General features: G+C 43.2%; 1 protein-coding gene across 2 annotated transcripts in view; it reads right to left on the bottom strand.

The window, feature by feature from the left end:
- Window positions 1–16184, bottom strand: part of LOC110502574 (acylphosphatase-2) — a 43420-nt gene that overhangs the window by 12954 nt on the left and 14282 nt on the right. Inside the window, exons 1-3 of one of the 2 annotated variants that reach the window (XM_021580715.3) lie at window positions 5322–5440; window positions 4875–4891; window positions 4568–4677 (exon numbers count right to left, since the gene is read on the bottom strand). In XM_021580715.3, coding sequence (XP_021436390.2) covers window positions 4568–4677; window positions 4875–4891; window positions 5322–5388 — 194 coding nt within the window. In that variant the 5' untranslated portion in view covers window positions 5389–5440. Of the gene's footprint in view, window positions 1–4567; window positions 4678–4874; window positions 4892–5321; window positions 5441–16184 lie in introns of those variants that run through there. The other variant, XM_090217061.1, reaches the window with a different exon arrangement.

Genomic DNA, 16184 nt, shown 5'->3' on the forward strand with positions numbered 1-16184 from the left:
ATAATCACGAGTGTGATACGGTGTTGTATTCTCAATTCAACGTTTAGTGTCATAATTTCACAAAAGTAACACATTACAAAACAACAGAAAACCCATTATACAACTAACACAGCAAAATATCTTATTAACAACGTACATGTTCATTCACAATCGACATAAAATGGCAGCTACTCTCAGTACGATGCTATTCTTCACTTCAACCGAGCAGGGCTAATATTACTCTCTTCAAACTTAACTCTAACTTCCTCAAGACGTTACTAAGACACACCTTAAACACTCTTGACATGTTAGCGAGTTATAACATTTAAATTACTATTTTTATCATCAATAAAGTACCTGAAAACAGGGGAGAAATAATCATGAGTGTGATACGGTGTTGTATTCTCAATTCAACGTTTAGTGTAATGAGAAAAGACCGCGATTTTCCCCAGGAATATGGGTGGAAACCAGAGCAATCGATCTCCGGCTCATAGATTAAGAGCATTTCGTAGATCACAGATGAACATTTTTAGGCACCACAAAATAAAGTAATCAATATAACGTTTACACATTACTCTCACAATTCGTATCCTTTGACAGATTTGAACTTTAACACAATTATATGAATGTTATCAATCTCTATCAACTAATACTGAATGCATCTTTTTAACCTTAGATGTTTTAAGATCCTCACATACTATAAACTTACTAATACTTTTTAATGTATAACAGGCTATGAATATTTCCTTTAACCTGTCACATGTGACACATAAAAATAATATGCCACTCCCTGTCTGATACAGACTACTAGCCTACATCAGCTAGCTTGAAATTGAATGAACGGGTGGGGACTTCTAGCTTGATTTCAGTGGTGGTTTCGCTGTTCTATACATATAAGTTATTTGTGACATACCAATAAGGAATATGATCCAAACACAGAACAGAGTAGGATAGGGAAAGAGCAGTAGAAAATGAGGGAAAAAAGGCCAAATGCAGGTACGTGGGTGGGTACATTTCAGCAATTTTGCAAATGCTCTTATCCAGAGCGATTTATAGGAGGAGCACAGAAAGATTTTTCACCTAGTCGGCTCAGCGATTCGACCCAGCGACAATTTGGTTACTGGCCCAAAACTCTCAACCGCCAGGCTACCTGCCACCGGGGGTACTGGGTATAGCTTCAGAGAAAATCAAAAACACTCTAATTCAACGCAGGAGCTCAGCTGCATACTCTCCAATAGCTTCAGACATTATTAATTGTCAACCTATTTGTTAAAGAAATAGTCTTGTTAATGATTTGAGGAGAATACATTGTAGCTGTATGGCTGATTGAATTATCTCAATAGGGATGGATGCAGCAGTCATGCAGATATGATCTGGGCCCAATAGCAGGGCGAGTTCATCCATCCACCCAGAATTCTGTGGCCTAAAATAACAATTAAGAAGGAAATCATGTCATATTAGGGAACACAAAAGCTGACTGATACTGGCCAAACCACTCTCTCTCTCCTGACCAGACAGAGTAAATTGGGGATAATTCCATTAGGGCTCTTTAAATAGAGGTTTTATGGCCCAGGAATGACACTGTTACCATAGCAGCACGCACAGCTGGACCTTGTGAGTAGGCACCAGGGTTTAGTTTGCATTGTCAATGATCCCATGTCTACAGATTGAGGTATCCAGAACACTCAACAGAGCTGAGCTCAGGAAGAGATGACGCCTGCTGAGTCCCAAAGACACTGTTCTGTTTTTTTCTGCTTCAACTGTCTATGGAGAAACAGGATCAGCCGTTACACTACTGTGCTTGACGTAAAAGAGAACAACACACAAACACATGCACGCACACACCCACAGCAATGTGTATCCCTCATGAAAGGGTAGGTGTGATCTGTGAAGGCTTGGCATTTCCAAAGAGTGTGCTCTACACCAATTAACCTTTAAGAGTGAGAAAATATGTAAAGCTCGGTTTTGGCTCACATTGACAGAGGTCTTGAAAGACTGACGTTAACTAAAAACGAAAATAATTTTGATCTGTGAAAACTTTGTCTCCTACAGTGTATCAACAATGTGTGTGTGTGTGTGTGTGTATGTGTGTGTGTTTAGTTACAAGAATTTCTGGGCGTAGTGATGAGATACAGTAAGCATTAGAGAGGGTGTGCGGCAGGGTGGGTGTGTGGAGCAGCCTCTCATAGCTCTCTGTGGAACACACTTGAGATTATGATGTAATCTCTGTGACCTGCTTCCACCCCGATGACATCAGATTCACATCTGGATGAGAGACCCACCCCCGGACCCCGGTCCTGTCGGTGAGATTATCTCTACCAAGAAACTCAGTCCCTGGCCAGCAAGAGAGCAAGAGAAAGCGAGAGAGAGGAAGAGAGCAAAAGAGCAATGCTGAGAGAGGAGAAGAAAATGTAGAAAAAGAGAATTGGAGCAGACAGTCGCAGGTTTCCGTCACCTCCCCAAACGGACTCTCAAAGGGAACATTTGTGACAAAGTCTGACAAGAAGAAACACATTATCCATAGTAATCAGCTTACGTGTGAGCCAACACCAACAACAACAACAATTAACAGCTCATATCACACCAACACACAAAGATCAGTCAAAATAATAGGTCTGGATAATAGCACTTAACTTGGAAGGAAAATTTAGTTTGAATCGTGTGATATTTCTCTCCCAGAGAAACTGAATGTATCAGGACGTTCTAGTGGAAGGCTATGCCAAAACACTATCTCATCATTACAGAATGTGCCGGCAGTGGTCTGTGATTGCCCTGCCCACCAGAACAGAGGAAAATAAAGCCAATCATATCTATGGGGCTAGACAGACTCGAGGATTGTGAGGATTGTAAAAACAATCACTGAGTGAAGTGTGACTCCAAAAAGTCTAAATTCTATTGAGTTTAGTTCTATAACACGACTATAACACGACTATGGAATATTGGAACTGGTCTATACAGGGTAATAGTGCCATCTGCTGGTATAATAAGAGAAAAACATTAAAGGCAGTGCTTGACTTGGACTGAAATACGTGCCGATATTCATTTTGGGTGCTGGTACTGTTTACATTTAGGTGCAGGAGCTCCACAATACTTTTTAGCTAATATTCTATAAGTGGAATAGGAGCTCAAGCAGTAGAAAAGCTCAAGTGAGCTCCTGCCCAAGTCAAGCACTGATTAAAGGCCCAATGCAGCCATTGTTTATCTCAAGATCAAATCATTTCTGGGTAACAATTAAGAACTTTACTGTTATTTTGTTCAATTAAAATGGTCAAAATGGTCTTAGCAAATAGCAATTTCTCAAGCAAGAATTTTGCTTGGACAGCCTGGGAGTGGTTTGAGTTAGGTGCCTAATTGGATGAGCCTAATAGAAGTTTTCAGGAGGTTTGAAAGTCTCTTTATTCTTGGTATATTAACTTATATCGCCTGGTGATGTCGCCAGGCAGGCTAAAACTCCATCCCACCAAAACAGGCTCTTACACTAAAATTGCATTATCATCATTTTCACAATTTCACAGTATTATTCCAACCTCATAGTATAGAAATATATACTGAGTATACCAAACATTAGGGACACTTTCCTAATATTGAGTTGCGTTCCACAGGGATGCTGGCCCATGTTGTCTCCAATGCTTCCCACAGTTTGTGTCACGTCTGCTCCCGCTCTTCCCTCCCCCTGGCGCTTGAAGGCGCCAGGTTGCCTGCATCATGCACTCCTGCCATCCATCATGCCATCCATCAGACACACCTGCCTTCCCTCATCACACACATCAGCGTTAGTGGACTCACCTGGAGTCACTTATCCCCTGTTAATTTCCTCCCCTATATCTGTCAGTCCCCAGCTCTGTTCTCCGCTGCTGTATTGTTTTTGTCTTTAGTATTAGTTTGCTGACGCTGTTCCTGTCTCGTTCCATGTCCGTCTTTATTAAATGTTTTACTCCCCGTACTTGCTTCGTCTCTCCAGCGTCATCGCATATGACAAGTTGTATAAAGTTGGCTGGATGTCCTTTGGGTGGTGGACCATTCTTGATACACACGGGAAACTGTTGACCGTGAAAATCCCAGCAGCGTTGCAGTTCTTGACACAAACCGGTGCGCCTGGCACCTACTACCATACTATCAAAGGCACTTAAAACTTTTTTCTTCTCATTCACCCACCGAATGGCACACATACACAATCCATGTCTCAATTGTCTCGAGCCTTAAAAATCCTTATTTAACCTGCCTCATCCCCTTCATCTACACTGATTGAAGCGGATTTAACAAGTGACATCAATAAGGGATCATAGCTTTCACCTGGATTCACCTAGTCAGTGTATGTCATGGAAAGAGCAAGTGTTCTTAATGTTTTGTATACTCAGTGTATATAAAACACAGGGCCTTGAAGACAGATCAGCAACGGGAGGGGATTATTGGCATTGCATTCTGTATCACTTTTAGAAAGGGTTGAAAATAGTTAGAACATTTTCAAAGTCCATATTTCAAACCAGACTGTTGTTCCTACTGTCTTTCACTCTGTGGAGCTTTTCCTGCGTTGGTTAACATGGATTGTTTTTTCAATGCAGTAGATAGATAGTGGTGTAGGACTTACATCTCACAGATCTTGTCTGCAGGCCCCTGAACCTGGCCGACCACAGTGCCCTTGTTGGTGTTCTTTACCCAGCCACACAGACCCAGTCTCAGACCCTCCTTTTCTGTGTACTGTAGAGAAGATGAGAGAGAGAGAGAGCAATGAAGATGATTCATACAGTCATGAGTGATATCACTAGGCACTATACTGTTGGTTGGCATCTCCTCTGTGAAAGTGCGAGGGGTGGGCACTTAATATAGCAGAGCAGAATGTTTATTATTTTCATTTTACTGAAATTCAGCTATAGGGTCTTGTGGGAGAAACTTACCATTCTGAAACAGACCCCTACAAGAAACAGAGAAAACGTGATTACTGACAAATATAATAGGCTATATCACTTATTAGCTTATACAGTTGACTGAGTCTTCACTTATGATGATAGGTTCCATATTGACTGTACTAAGAGTTCTGTGGGTGTAAACTAATAACTAACTGCAGGATTGTAAACAGAATGTGGGTGTAATAATGCAGTAGCAAGCTCGTAGGTTGTTAGAACCTGTAGGCTATGCGTCATTGAAGGCAAGTGTAAATCAGAGATTTTTAACAAGCAAGTGTTACTTTGCTTATTTAGTGAAGTGCACTGCGCTTATAAAAACACAGAGCAATGGACACTTGCAAGAACCTAAATTAAGAAACACAGATCATTTTACAGTATGGTCACTCACGACGGGAATACTGTGCAATTAATAATTACAAGCAACTTGAAGACACCAACCTTGGACATGGCCAAAAATCTCAAAATCTACAGAACACAATTTTGCACCAGCTGCGTCATTGGACATGGTGAATTCAACAGTTGTCCAGAATAATCTCGGGAGGAACTGGCAAAAGAAAAGCTTGCGCCACTTTGTCCACTAGATGGCAGAAAAACCATCCTGTCTCATTTGACCCACAGCTCTACTGCTGTTTTTAGACATATTTCCTAAAACACTCATATCTTGTATAGCCATGGTAAATGCCAGCCATTGGGGGGGGGGGGGGGGGGGGAGCACACAAGCAAAACAACGTAAAGTGTCAAAGTCTGTATTAGTGAGGGTGTTCATGTTGAAAAAGAGCATTTGGGTGAATGTTCAGCAAATAACTGGCTGGAAGGAAGCAAGAGTTGATTTGATAGATCCCCCAGGGTCTGAAATGAAATACAAACAACCATAACCTACTTAACCTGTAAAATACAGTGCAGAGCGGATATATACCCAACACATACAAATAAATACACGTGTAAATCAGATGAACGCACACACACACATACACACAGCAAGCACAGAGATACTGATACACATCAGAACAGCACAGCAGTGAAACTCATTATATTCAGAAAACGTCTGAAAAGAATGCTTAATCACAAAATAGCTTGCTTGTATAGGCTTATTAGATAAATGACCCATGCAATCTTGGTAGCTAACCACCACAACCCTGCAGCTGTTTGATAACTTTTAGCTTCATCTATACCTGCAGCTGTCTATCGCTTGTCTCAGGCTGATATACCGGCTAACATGAAGCTACCTATCTGAGCTACCAGTAACTAGAATACAGTGTTAACCTGGGGCTAAATGATAACTAGGGCTCTTTGCCAACCTGGGGCCCCTTAGCTATGACCTGCTGACTCAGAAACATGAGGAGAACTGGACTCCTGATTGAACTTTGCCTGCAGCATCAACCTCACACTGACTTTGAAGGCAAAAGTATAAATAGCACAAATGTGCCATTTCTTAACCCATGGAATGAATTTCCACTCCAGATCCCAGAAAATAAATCCTTCCACCCACATTGACTCATAACCCAAGCAATACTTATTAACATATCCAAGGGAATACAATTACTTTAAAATATATTCATATTTACTACCACTTTCAAATTAAAATACAGTTCTTATACAACATATCCAGTAGAAAAAAAAATATTTGCATAAATTTTACCCCATTATATTCTAAACATGAACTGATACTTTCCGGTTTAGAAAAGTTAACTTTTATGCTCAAGCCCAGAACATCCATGTGCTTCCTCCTACAGCAAATACCATCCTTAGGTTCACAGTGGGTGTAATAATGCAGCAAAAGCTCTTAGGTTGTTAGAATCATTATGCTATATGTCCCTGTCCATACATCCAGCTGGGTTCTCAGTACATCGCGCAGACAGGAATGAAGAACTCTCCGGGAAGAAGCAAGGCGGTGGTGTATGTTTCATGAGTAACTACTCATGTGTGATTGTGATAACGTAGAGGAACAAGTCCTTTTGTTCACCCGACCGAGAATATCTCACAATCAAATGTCAACCTTATTACCTCCCAAGAGAATTCTCTTCAGTTATAGTCACAGCTGTGTATATTCCCCCTCAAGCATATACCACGGCGGCCCTCAAGGAACTACACTGGACTTTGTGCAAAGTGGAAACCACATTTCTTGAGTGTTACGTTCCTCAGTTTCTGTGTTGTGGTTTTGTTTGTATGTGTGTGTTTCAGAATGGCGTTCTGAAATTCCCCCAAGCAGCTGATTGGTCGGTTCCATTGCTAATTGGAGCTGACCCCGCCCCCTCGTCAGGATACAGCTGTATCCCATTACAGACTCCTTCTCCAGCTATATAAGCCAGTGTTCTGTTGCTCAGAAGGGAGATGATTAGTATGTCCTGTGTTGGTTGTTGCTGAGAGAGAGTGTATTGCTATGTCCTGTATTCTGTGTTTGTTGCTCAGAGAGAGCCTCTTTAGTGTCCTCAGTTAGTTGTTTCGCAGAGTTTTATTTGTGAAGTATATTGTAGCGGTCCTGCGGAGGTATGTTTATGTCCAAAGGACTGTTTTGATTGTTGAACTGTTTGTATTATTCTGTTTCATTTGTTCCCAGGGAGGAAGGGGAAGGCACCTAGGGAGTGCTTAGGCAAGAGGCCTGCGGGCATACATAACCCATAGTATTTACTGTCTATATACACTAGGTAAGACTTGGGCAGACCACCCCCTTGTATTTTGGTTAGCGCACCAGGTTGTGCTAAGCTAGGTAAGTAGTGGGTAGGCAGGTAAGGTAGGAGAGGGGGCTTTGACATTTAATTTTTTTGCTTTGCTTCCGTTCAGCCCGTTTTCCCCAAAATGACTGTGTGAGAGGAATACATTTCCAGTAAACGGTAAATTCTCTGCCTTTGTCATCCTTACTTGCACTTACAGTCCCATACCGCTTTCACTCCATGGGGAGTTGAGTTGTTGCAGGGTGTTGCGTTCCCTCTTCCTAGAGGCGTATGTAACACTGAGGTTGCATTTATTGTGGCTGGGGATTTCTATCAACACTTTGACTGTAGTACTCGCACTACAAGAACTCTCAACCATTGTTACTCTCCCTTCCGGGATGGCTACATGGCCCTCCCCCGCCCTCCCTTCAGCAAATCAGATCATGACTCCATTGTGCTCCTCCCTTCCTATAAGCAGACACTCAAACAGGAAGGACCTGTGCTAAGGTCTATTCAACGCTGGTCTGACCAATCAAAATCCATGCATCAAGATTGTTTTGATCACGAGGACTGGGATATGTTGACATTGACATATACACGGACACGGTGACTGAGTTCATCAGAAAGTGTATATTGGATGTTGTTCCCACTGTGACTATTAAAACCTACCCAAACCAAAAAGCATGGATAGATGACAGCATTCATGTAAAACTGAAAGCGATAACCACCGCATTTAACCAAGGCAAGGTGACTGGGAATATGGTCAAATACAAACAGTGTAATTATTCCCTCCGTAAGACAATCAAACAGGCAAAATGTCAGTACAGAGACAAAGTGGAGACACAATTCAACGGCTCAGACACAAGATGTATATGGCAGGGTCTGCAGACCATCATGGATTACAAAGGGTAAACTAGCCACGTCGCAGACACCGACGTCTTTCTCCCGGACAAGCTAAACACCTTCACCCGCTTTGAGGATAACACAGTGCCACTGACACGGTCTGCTCCCAAGGACTGTGGGCTCTCGTTCTCCGTGGCCGACGTGAGTAAGACATTTAAGTGTACTAACCCTCACAAGGCTGCAGGTCCAGACGGCATTCCTAGCCACGTCCTCAATCTCTCCCTATCCCAGTCTGCTGTCCCCACTTGCTTCAAGATGTCCACCATTGTTCCTGTACCCAAGAAGGCAAGGTTACTGAACTAAATGACTATCGCTCTGTGGCACTCACTTCTGTCATCATGAAGTGCTTTGAGAGTCTAGTTAAGGATCATATCACCTCCACCTTACCTGACACCCTAGACCCACTTCAATTTGCATACAGCCCAAATAGACCCACAGATGATGCAATCGCCATTGTCCAGCACACTGCCCTATCCCATCTGGATAAGAGGAATACCTATGGAAGAATTCTGTACATTGACTACAGCTCAGCCTTCAACACCATAGTACCATCCAAGCTCATCATTAAGCTCTGGGCCCTGGGTCTGAACCCTGCCCTGTGCAACTGGGTCCTGGACTACCTGACGGGCCGTCCCCAGGTGGTGAAGGTACAACACAGGGGCCTCACAAGGGTGCATGCTCAGCCCCCTACTGTACTCCCTGTTCACCCATGACTGCTTGGCCACGCACACCTTCAACTCAATCATCAAGTTTGCAGATGACACAACAGTAGCAGGCCTGATTACCAACAATGACGTGACAGCCTACAGGGAGGAGGTGAGGGCCCTGGTGGAGTGGAACCAAGAAAATAACCTCTCCCTCAACATCAACAAAATGAAGGCGCTGATCATGGACTTCAGGAGACAACATAGAGAGCACACAATGACGGGACCGCAGTGGAGAAGGTGAAAAGCTTCAAGTTCCTCAGCGTACACATCACTGATAATCTGAAATGGTCCACCCACACAGACAGTGTGGTGAAGAAGATGCAATAGCGCCTCTTCAACTTCAGGAGGCTGAAGAAATTTGGCTTGGCCCCTAAGACCCTCACAAACTTTTACAGATGTACAATTGAGAGCATTCTGTTGGGCGGTATCACCGCCTGGTATGACAACTGCGCCGTCCACAACCACAGGGCTTTCCAGAGAGTGGTGCGGTCTGCCCAACGCATCACCAGGGGCACACAGCCTGCCGTCCAGGACATCTACAGCACCCGATGTCACCGGAAGGCCAAAAAGAACATCAAGGACATCAAGCACCGAGCCACAGCTTGTTCACTCCACTATCATCCAGAAGGCGAGGTCAGTACAGGTGCATCAAAGCTGGGATGAGAGACAGAAGCTGATTTTCAATCTCAAGGCCATCAGACTGTTAAATTGCCATCACTTGCCAGCTACCACCCAGTTACTCAACCCTACATCTTAGAGGCTGCTGCCCTATGTACATAGACATGGAATCACTGGTCACTTTAAATAATGGAACACTAGTCACTTTAATAATGTTTACATAATGTTTTACTCATTTCATATGTATATTCTGTACTCTACTGTATTTTAGTCAATGCCCTCAGACATTGCTTGTACTAATATTTATATATTTCTTAAATAATGGAATTAACTTTTATGTTTGTGTGTATTGTTGTTTATTGTTAGATACTACTGCACTGTTGGAGCTAGGAACACAAGCATTTCGCTACACCCGCAATACCATCTGATAAATATGTGTATGTGACCAATAAAATGTGATTTGATTTGAAGGCAAGTGTAAATCAGAGACTCTTAGCAAGCAAGTGTTACTTTGCTTATTTAGTGAAGTGCACTACGCTTATAAAAACACAGAGCAATGGACACTTGCAAGCACCTAAATTAAGGAACACAGATCATTTAACAGTATGGTCACTCACAACGGGAACACTGTGCAATTAAGAACTACAAGCAACTTGAAGACACCAACAGTTGTCCAGCATAATGTCAGGAGGAACTGGCAACAGAAAAGCTTGCGCCACTTTGTCCACTAGATGGCAGACAAACCATCCTGTCTCATTTGACCCACAGCTCTACTGCTGTTTTTAGACATATTTCCTAAAACACTCATATCTTGGATAACCATGGTAAATGCCAGCCATTGGAAGAAGAAAAAAGCACCCACACAGTCAATTGTCTGTATTAGTGAGGATGAAACATAACATTTAGGTGAAGGTTCAGCAAATGTCTGGCTCTATCTGATGGAAACTATTTGATTTGATAGACCCCCCCCCCCCCAGGGTCTGAAATTACATATAAAAAGCATAACCTACTTAACCTGTAAAATACAGTGCAGAGCGGCTATATACCCAACACACACAAACAAATACAAACATGTGTAAATCAGATGCACACACACAACAAAAACAAAGATAGATACTATTACACATCAGAACAGCACAGCAGTAAAACTCATGTTCTTTTCAGAAAACATTTGAAAAGAATGCTTAGTCACAAAATAGCTTGTTTGTAGAGGCTTATTAGATAAATGACCCATGCAATCTTGGTAGCTAACCACCACAACCCTGCAGCTGTTTGCTAATGTTAAGCTTCATACAGACCTACAGCAGTCTAGCACTTGTCTGATATTGATATAACGGATAACATGAGGATACCTATCTGAGCTATTGGTAACTAAAATACAGTGTTAACCTGGGGCTAAATGATAACTACTGCTCTCTGCCAACTTGGGGCTCCTTAGCTACAGTGCATTCAGAAAGTATTCAGACACCTTGACTTTTTCCTCTTTTTGTTACATTACAGCCTACAATTTTTTCCCCTCCATCAATCTACCCACAATATCCCATAATGACAAAGTAAAAACATGTATTAAAATAAAAAACTGAAATATCATATTGACATAAGTATTCAGACCCTTTACTTTACTTTGTTGAGCACCTTTGTCAGCGATTAGGTTGCTGTACAGCGTTGCTGCACAGCCATTTTCAGGTCTCTCCAGAGATGTTAGATCGGGTTCAAGTCCGGGCTCTGGCTGGGCTGCACAAGGACATTCAGAGACTTGTCTTGAAGTCACTCCTGCGTCGTCTTGGCTGTGTGCTTCGGGTCGTTGTCCTGTTGGAAGCTGCTTTGGGGCAGCTTTTCATCAAAGATCTCTCTATACTTTGCTCCATTCATCTTTTCCTCAATCTTGACTAGTCTCCCAGTCCCTGTTCCTGAAAAACATCCCAACAGCATGATGCTCTCACCACCATTCTTCACCGTAGGGATGGTTCCAGGTTTCCTCCAGACGTGAATCTTGGCATTCAGGCCAAATAGTTAAATCTTAGTTTCATCAGACCAGAGAATCTTGTTTCCCATGGTCTGATAGTCCTTCAGGTGCCTATTGGCAAACTCCATGCGGGCTGTCATGTGCCTTTTACTGAGGAGTGGCTTCTGTCTGGCCACTCTACTATAAAGGCCTGAATGGTGGAGTGTTGCAGAAATGGTTTTCCTTCTGGAAGGTTTTCCCATCTCCACAGAGGAACTCTGGAACTCTGTCAGAGTGACCATTGGGTTCTTGGTCACGTCCCTGACCAAGCACCTTCTCCCCCGATTGTTCAGTTTAGCCGGGGAACAGCTCTAGAAAGAGTCTTGGTGGTTCCAAACTTCTTCCATTTAAGAATGATGGTGGTACCAAAATTGTTTGGTACCCTTACCCAGATCTGTGCCTCTACAGAATCGTCTCGGAGCTCTAAGGACAATTCCTTCGACCTCATGGCTTGGTTCTTGCTCTGACATGCACTGCCAACTTTGGGACCTTACATATACAGGTGTGTGCCTTTCCAAAGCATGTCCAATCAATTTAATTAATCACAGGTGGACTCCAATTAAGTTGTATAAACATCTCAAGGGGGATCAATAGAAACAGGATGCACCTGAGCTCAAATTCGAGTCTCTTAGCAAAGGGTCTGAATATTTATGTAAATAAGGTATTTACATAAATGTAAATAAGGTATGTTTTTGCTTTGTCATTATGGGGTATTGTGTGTAGATTGATGAGAAGAAAAACACATTTTAGAATAAGGCTGTAATGTAACAAAATGTGGAAAAAGTAAAGGGGTCTGGATACTTTCCGAATGCACTATGACCTGCAGCTACCTGCTGACTCAGAAACATGAGCTGACCTGAACTGGACTCCTGACTGATCTTTGCCTGCAGCATCAACCTCATGCTGACTTGGAGGGCAAAAGTATAAATAGCACAAATGTGCCTTTCCTAACCCTTGTAATTCATTTCCAATCCAGATCCCAGAAAATAAATCCTCCCACCCACATTGACTCACATTTCCAAACCCAGTCAATACTCATGTTACATATCCAAGGGAATATATTTCCATTCAAATTCAGTATATTCATATTTACTACTACCTCCAAATTGAAATACAAGCTCATACACTGTACAACATTTCCAGTAGAAAAAATGCATTGCATAAATATTGCCCCGTTATTTTCTAAACTTGAACTGATAGTTTCTGGTTTGTAAATTGAATCTTTATGCTCAAACCCAGAACAACCCTACAGCAAATACCATCCTTAGGTTCACAGTCCACAGTGATCTATTTTATTCAGTACTGCATTTGCCAACGGCTACAGTAGCCTGCTTAGGTCATTTGCTCTTATTCTGTGTTAATGTGTTTACATTTCTCATATCACTTTGAATCAGATAGGCATTGTGCCCAACATGTGCTGGACAAAAATCTGAACAGGTTATCTGATTTGATAAAGCTTTCTATTTAAATCACGTTATGTTTCCACAATCGTTAATGCATACTTGGGATAAGGTACCACATTACTGACTGATCCAGGTTCTGCCTGGCTAATTGCCACAGTACTGGGGGGGGGGGGGGGGGTGAATTCCAAGGGTTAGTAACGGCATATTTGTGCTATTTATACTTTTGCCCTCAAAGTCAGTGTGAGGTTGATGCTGCAGGCAAAGATCAGTCAGGAGTCCAGTTCAGCTCATGTTTCTGAGTCAGCAGGTCATAGCTAAGGGGCCCCAGGTTGGCAAAGAGCCCTAGTTATCAGTTAGCCCAAGGTTAACGCTGTATTGTAGTTACCGATAGCTCAGCTAGGTAGCCTCGTGTTAGCAGGTATATCAGGTAGTCTCAGACAAGTACTAGACAGCTGCAGGTCTGTATGAAGCTTAAAGTTAGCATACAGCTGCAGGGTTGTGGTGGATAGGTACCAAGATTGCATCTGACATTCATCTAATTAGCCTCTACAAACTAGCTATTTTGTGACTAAGGCAAGAGCATAATTACCATAAGCACAAAATGAAAGAGGCTGGAATACAAACAAACACACATACACACAGATAGACAGACACGCGTGTGCAGACACATACCACTGGACAGGCAGGCGCGCACCAACGCACAGGCAAACAGACACAGCATCCACTGATAAAGAGAGAATGAGACAGACGAGCAGCAGAACTGACAGCTGAGGATCGTCACATGAAACAACGATGATCGCTCCTATCGAAATATTTACTCTACTGTTCCATAACAACCCCCCCCCCCCCCCTCATCACATTGCAGGCGACAGGGAACAATTTTACAGTCTTGCTAAATTATTGGAGAGTGGTGATATAATCGAATTTCAGTGTGTGTTCACTGTGTTCACACATGGATGACTCTTCTGTTTGGAATGCAGGGTTTTCTGTGAGCTGGGTTTTTAGGTCGCAGTGTTCTTTGCAGCGTCTGTGAAAGATGTTGAGTGCTATTCTGCGCCTCGCTGTGGACTGGGGTGATCCCTGAGGCCTTGTCAGGCACGGGGGCAGAGAGCTGAGCTGAAAGGCAAAGCTACGCCATGTCTGCTGTGTAACATGTCGGCTCCTTTTAGTAATATCATCCAACAGAATGCATCCGTGGCCAGAGTCCATCTCCCCTCCCTGTGCATCCACGCACGCACACACGGAACATACAAACACACACAAATACACACACACAAACCAAGAATTCACACTGACACCGGCGCATGCACACACATCAATGACTTTACATAACAAAGGATAAGGAAATAGAGCTCCATTAAATACATTGTATGCAGTTGGCCCTGGTCGGCCTGTTCCCTGATGTGTCTGATGATCAGTGTGGGGTTGAGGCTGGGGTTGAGGCTGGTTAGGGAGGAAGTGTGTGGCCAACCAAAGCAGCCAAATTGACCTTTGTAAAGGACACGGGAACACTAGGCGCTAGTGTACACAAACCCAAGGGGGAGGAGAGAATTAGGGCACATCCATGAACAGCAATGGACTTGTCAAAAGACACCTGCAGCAGTTCAAAGACTTTCAATGGTACTGACTGTTCAGCCTAGGACATTATGCTACGTTAGGTCGCAGTAAAAAAATGCTGTCGCTGGGTTTGTGGTGGATATAATTGTGGGTGGATTGTGTATAGGCTAAAATTACAAAAGCAGTAAAAAATGTTTTTTTAAAACATAACAAAACCACTTCCATCTTGTCAACAAACGTACATATCGCATATTATTCAAAACCAGAATCTGTATTTAACATCTGTCACTACTTTCAGGTGTTTCCATTAACCATTTTATGACTGAAATCATATTGATTGATTGCATTGCACTGCATTGTCCTCTTGAATAATGCAAGAACATTTATGTTTCCCAATGATGAAATATACAGTACCAGTCAAAAGTTTGGACACAAACTTTATTTTGACTATTTTCTACATTGTAGAATAATAGCGAATACATCAAAACTATGAAATAACACTGTTAAGGTGCGTGAATGAGGACCCAAAAGCGAATTAACGTAAACAGAACTTCTTTAATAACAAAACATAGGTAGGCTCAGATGGACCGGCAGATTCCGACAGGACAGGACAAGGTTGCAGCAAACATGACGATAGTCTGGTTCAGGCATGAAAAACACAAACAAGAATCCGACAAAGACAGGAACAAAAACAGAGAGAGATATAGAGGACTAATCAGAGGGAAAAAGGGAACAGGTGGGAAAAGGGGTGACGAGGTAGTTAGGAGGAGACAAGGAACAGCTGGGGGAAAGAGGGGGAGAAAAGGTAACCTAATAACGACCAGCAGAGGGAGACAGGGTGAAGGGAAAGGACAGAAACAAGACACAACATGACAATACATGACAGTACCCCCCCACTCACCGAGCGCCTCCTGGCGCACTCGAGGAGGAAACCTGGCGGCAACGGAGGAAATCATCGATCAGCGCACGGTCCAGCACGTCCCGAGAGGGAACCCAACTCCTCTCCTCAGGACCGTACCCCTCCCAATCTACTAGGTACTGATGACCACGGCCCCGAGGACGCATGTCCAAAATCCTACGGACCCTGTAGATGGGTGCGCCCTCGACAAGGATGGGGGGGGGGGAAGACGAGCGGGGGCGCGAAGAACGGGCTTGACACAGGAGACATGGAAGACCGGGTGGACGCGACGAAGATATCGCGGAAGAAGAAGTCGCACTGCGACAGGATTAATGATCCGAGAAATACGGAACGGACCAATGAACCGCGGGGTCAACTTGCGAGAAGCGGTCTTAAGGGGAAGGTTCTGAGTGGAGAGCCAAACTCTCTGACCGCGACAATATCTAGGACTCTTAGTTCTACGCTTATTAGCAGCTCTCACAGTCTGCGCCCTATAACGGCAAAGTGCAGACCTGACCCTCTTCCAGGTGCGCTCGCAACGTTGGACAAAAGCCTGAGC

Source organism: Oncorhynchus mykiss, chromosome 23, assembly GCF_057628025.1.
Source record: "Oncorhynchus mykiss isolate SJ-2025 chromosome 23, ASM5762802v1, whole genome shotgun sequence".
NCBI classification, from domain to species: Eukaryota; Metazoa; Chordata; class Actinopteri; order Salmoniformes; family Salmonidae; genus Oncorhynchus; species Oncorhynchus mykiss.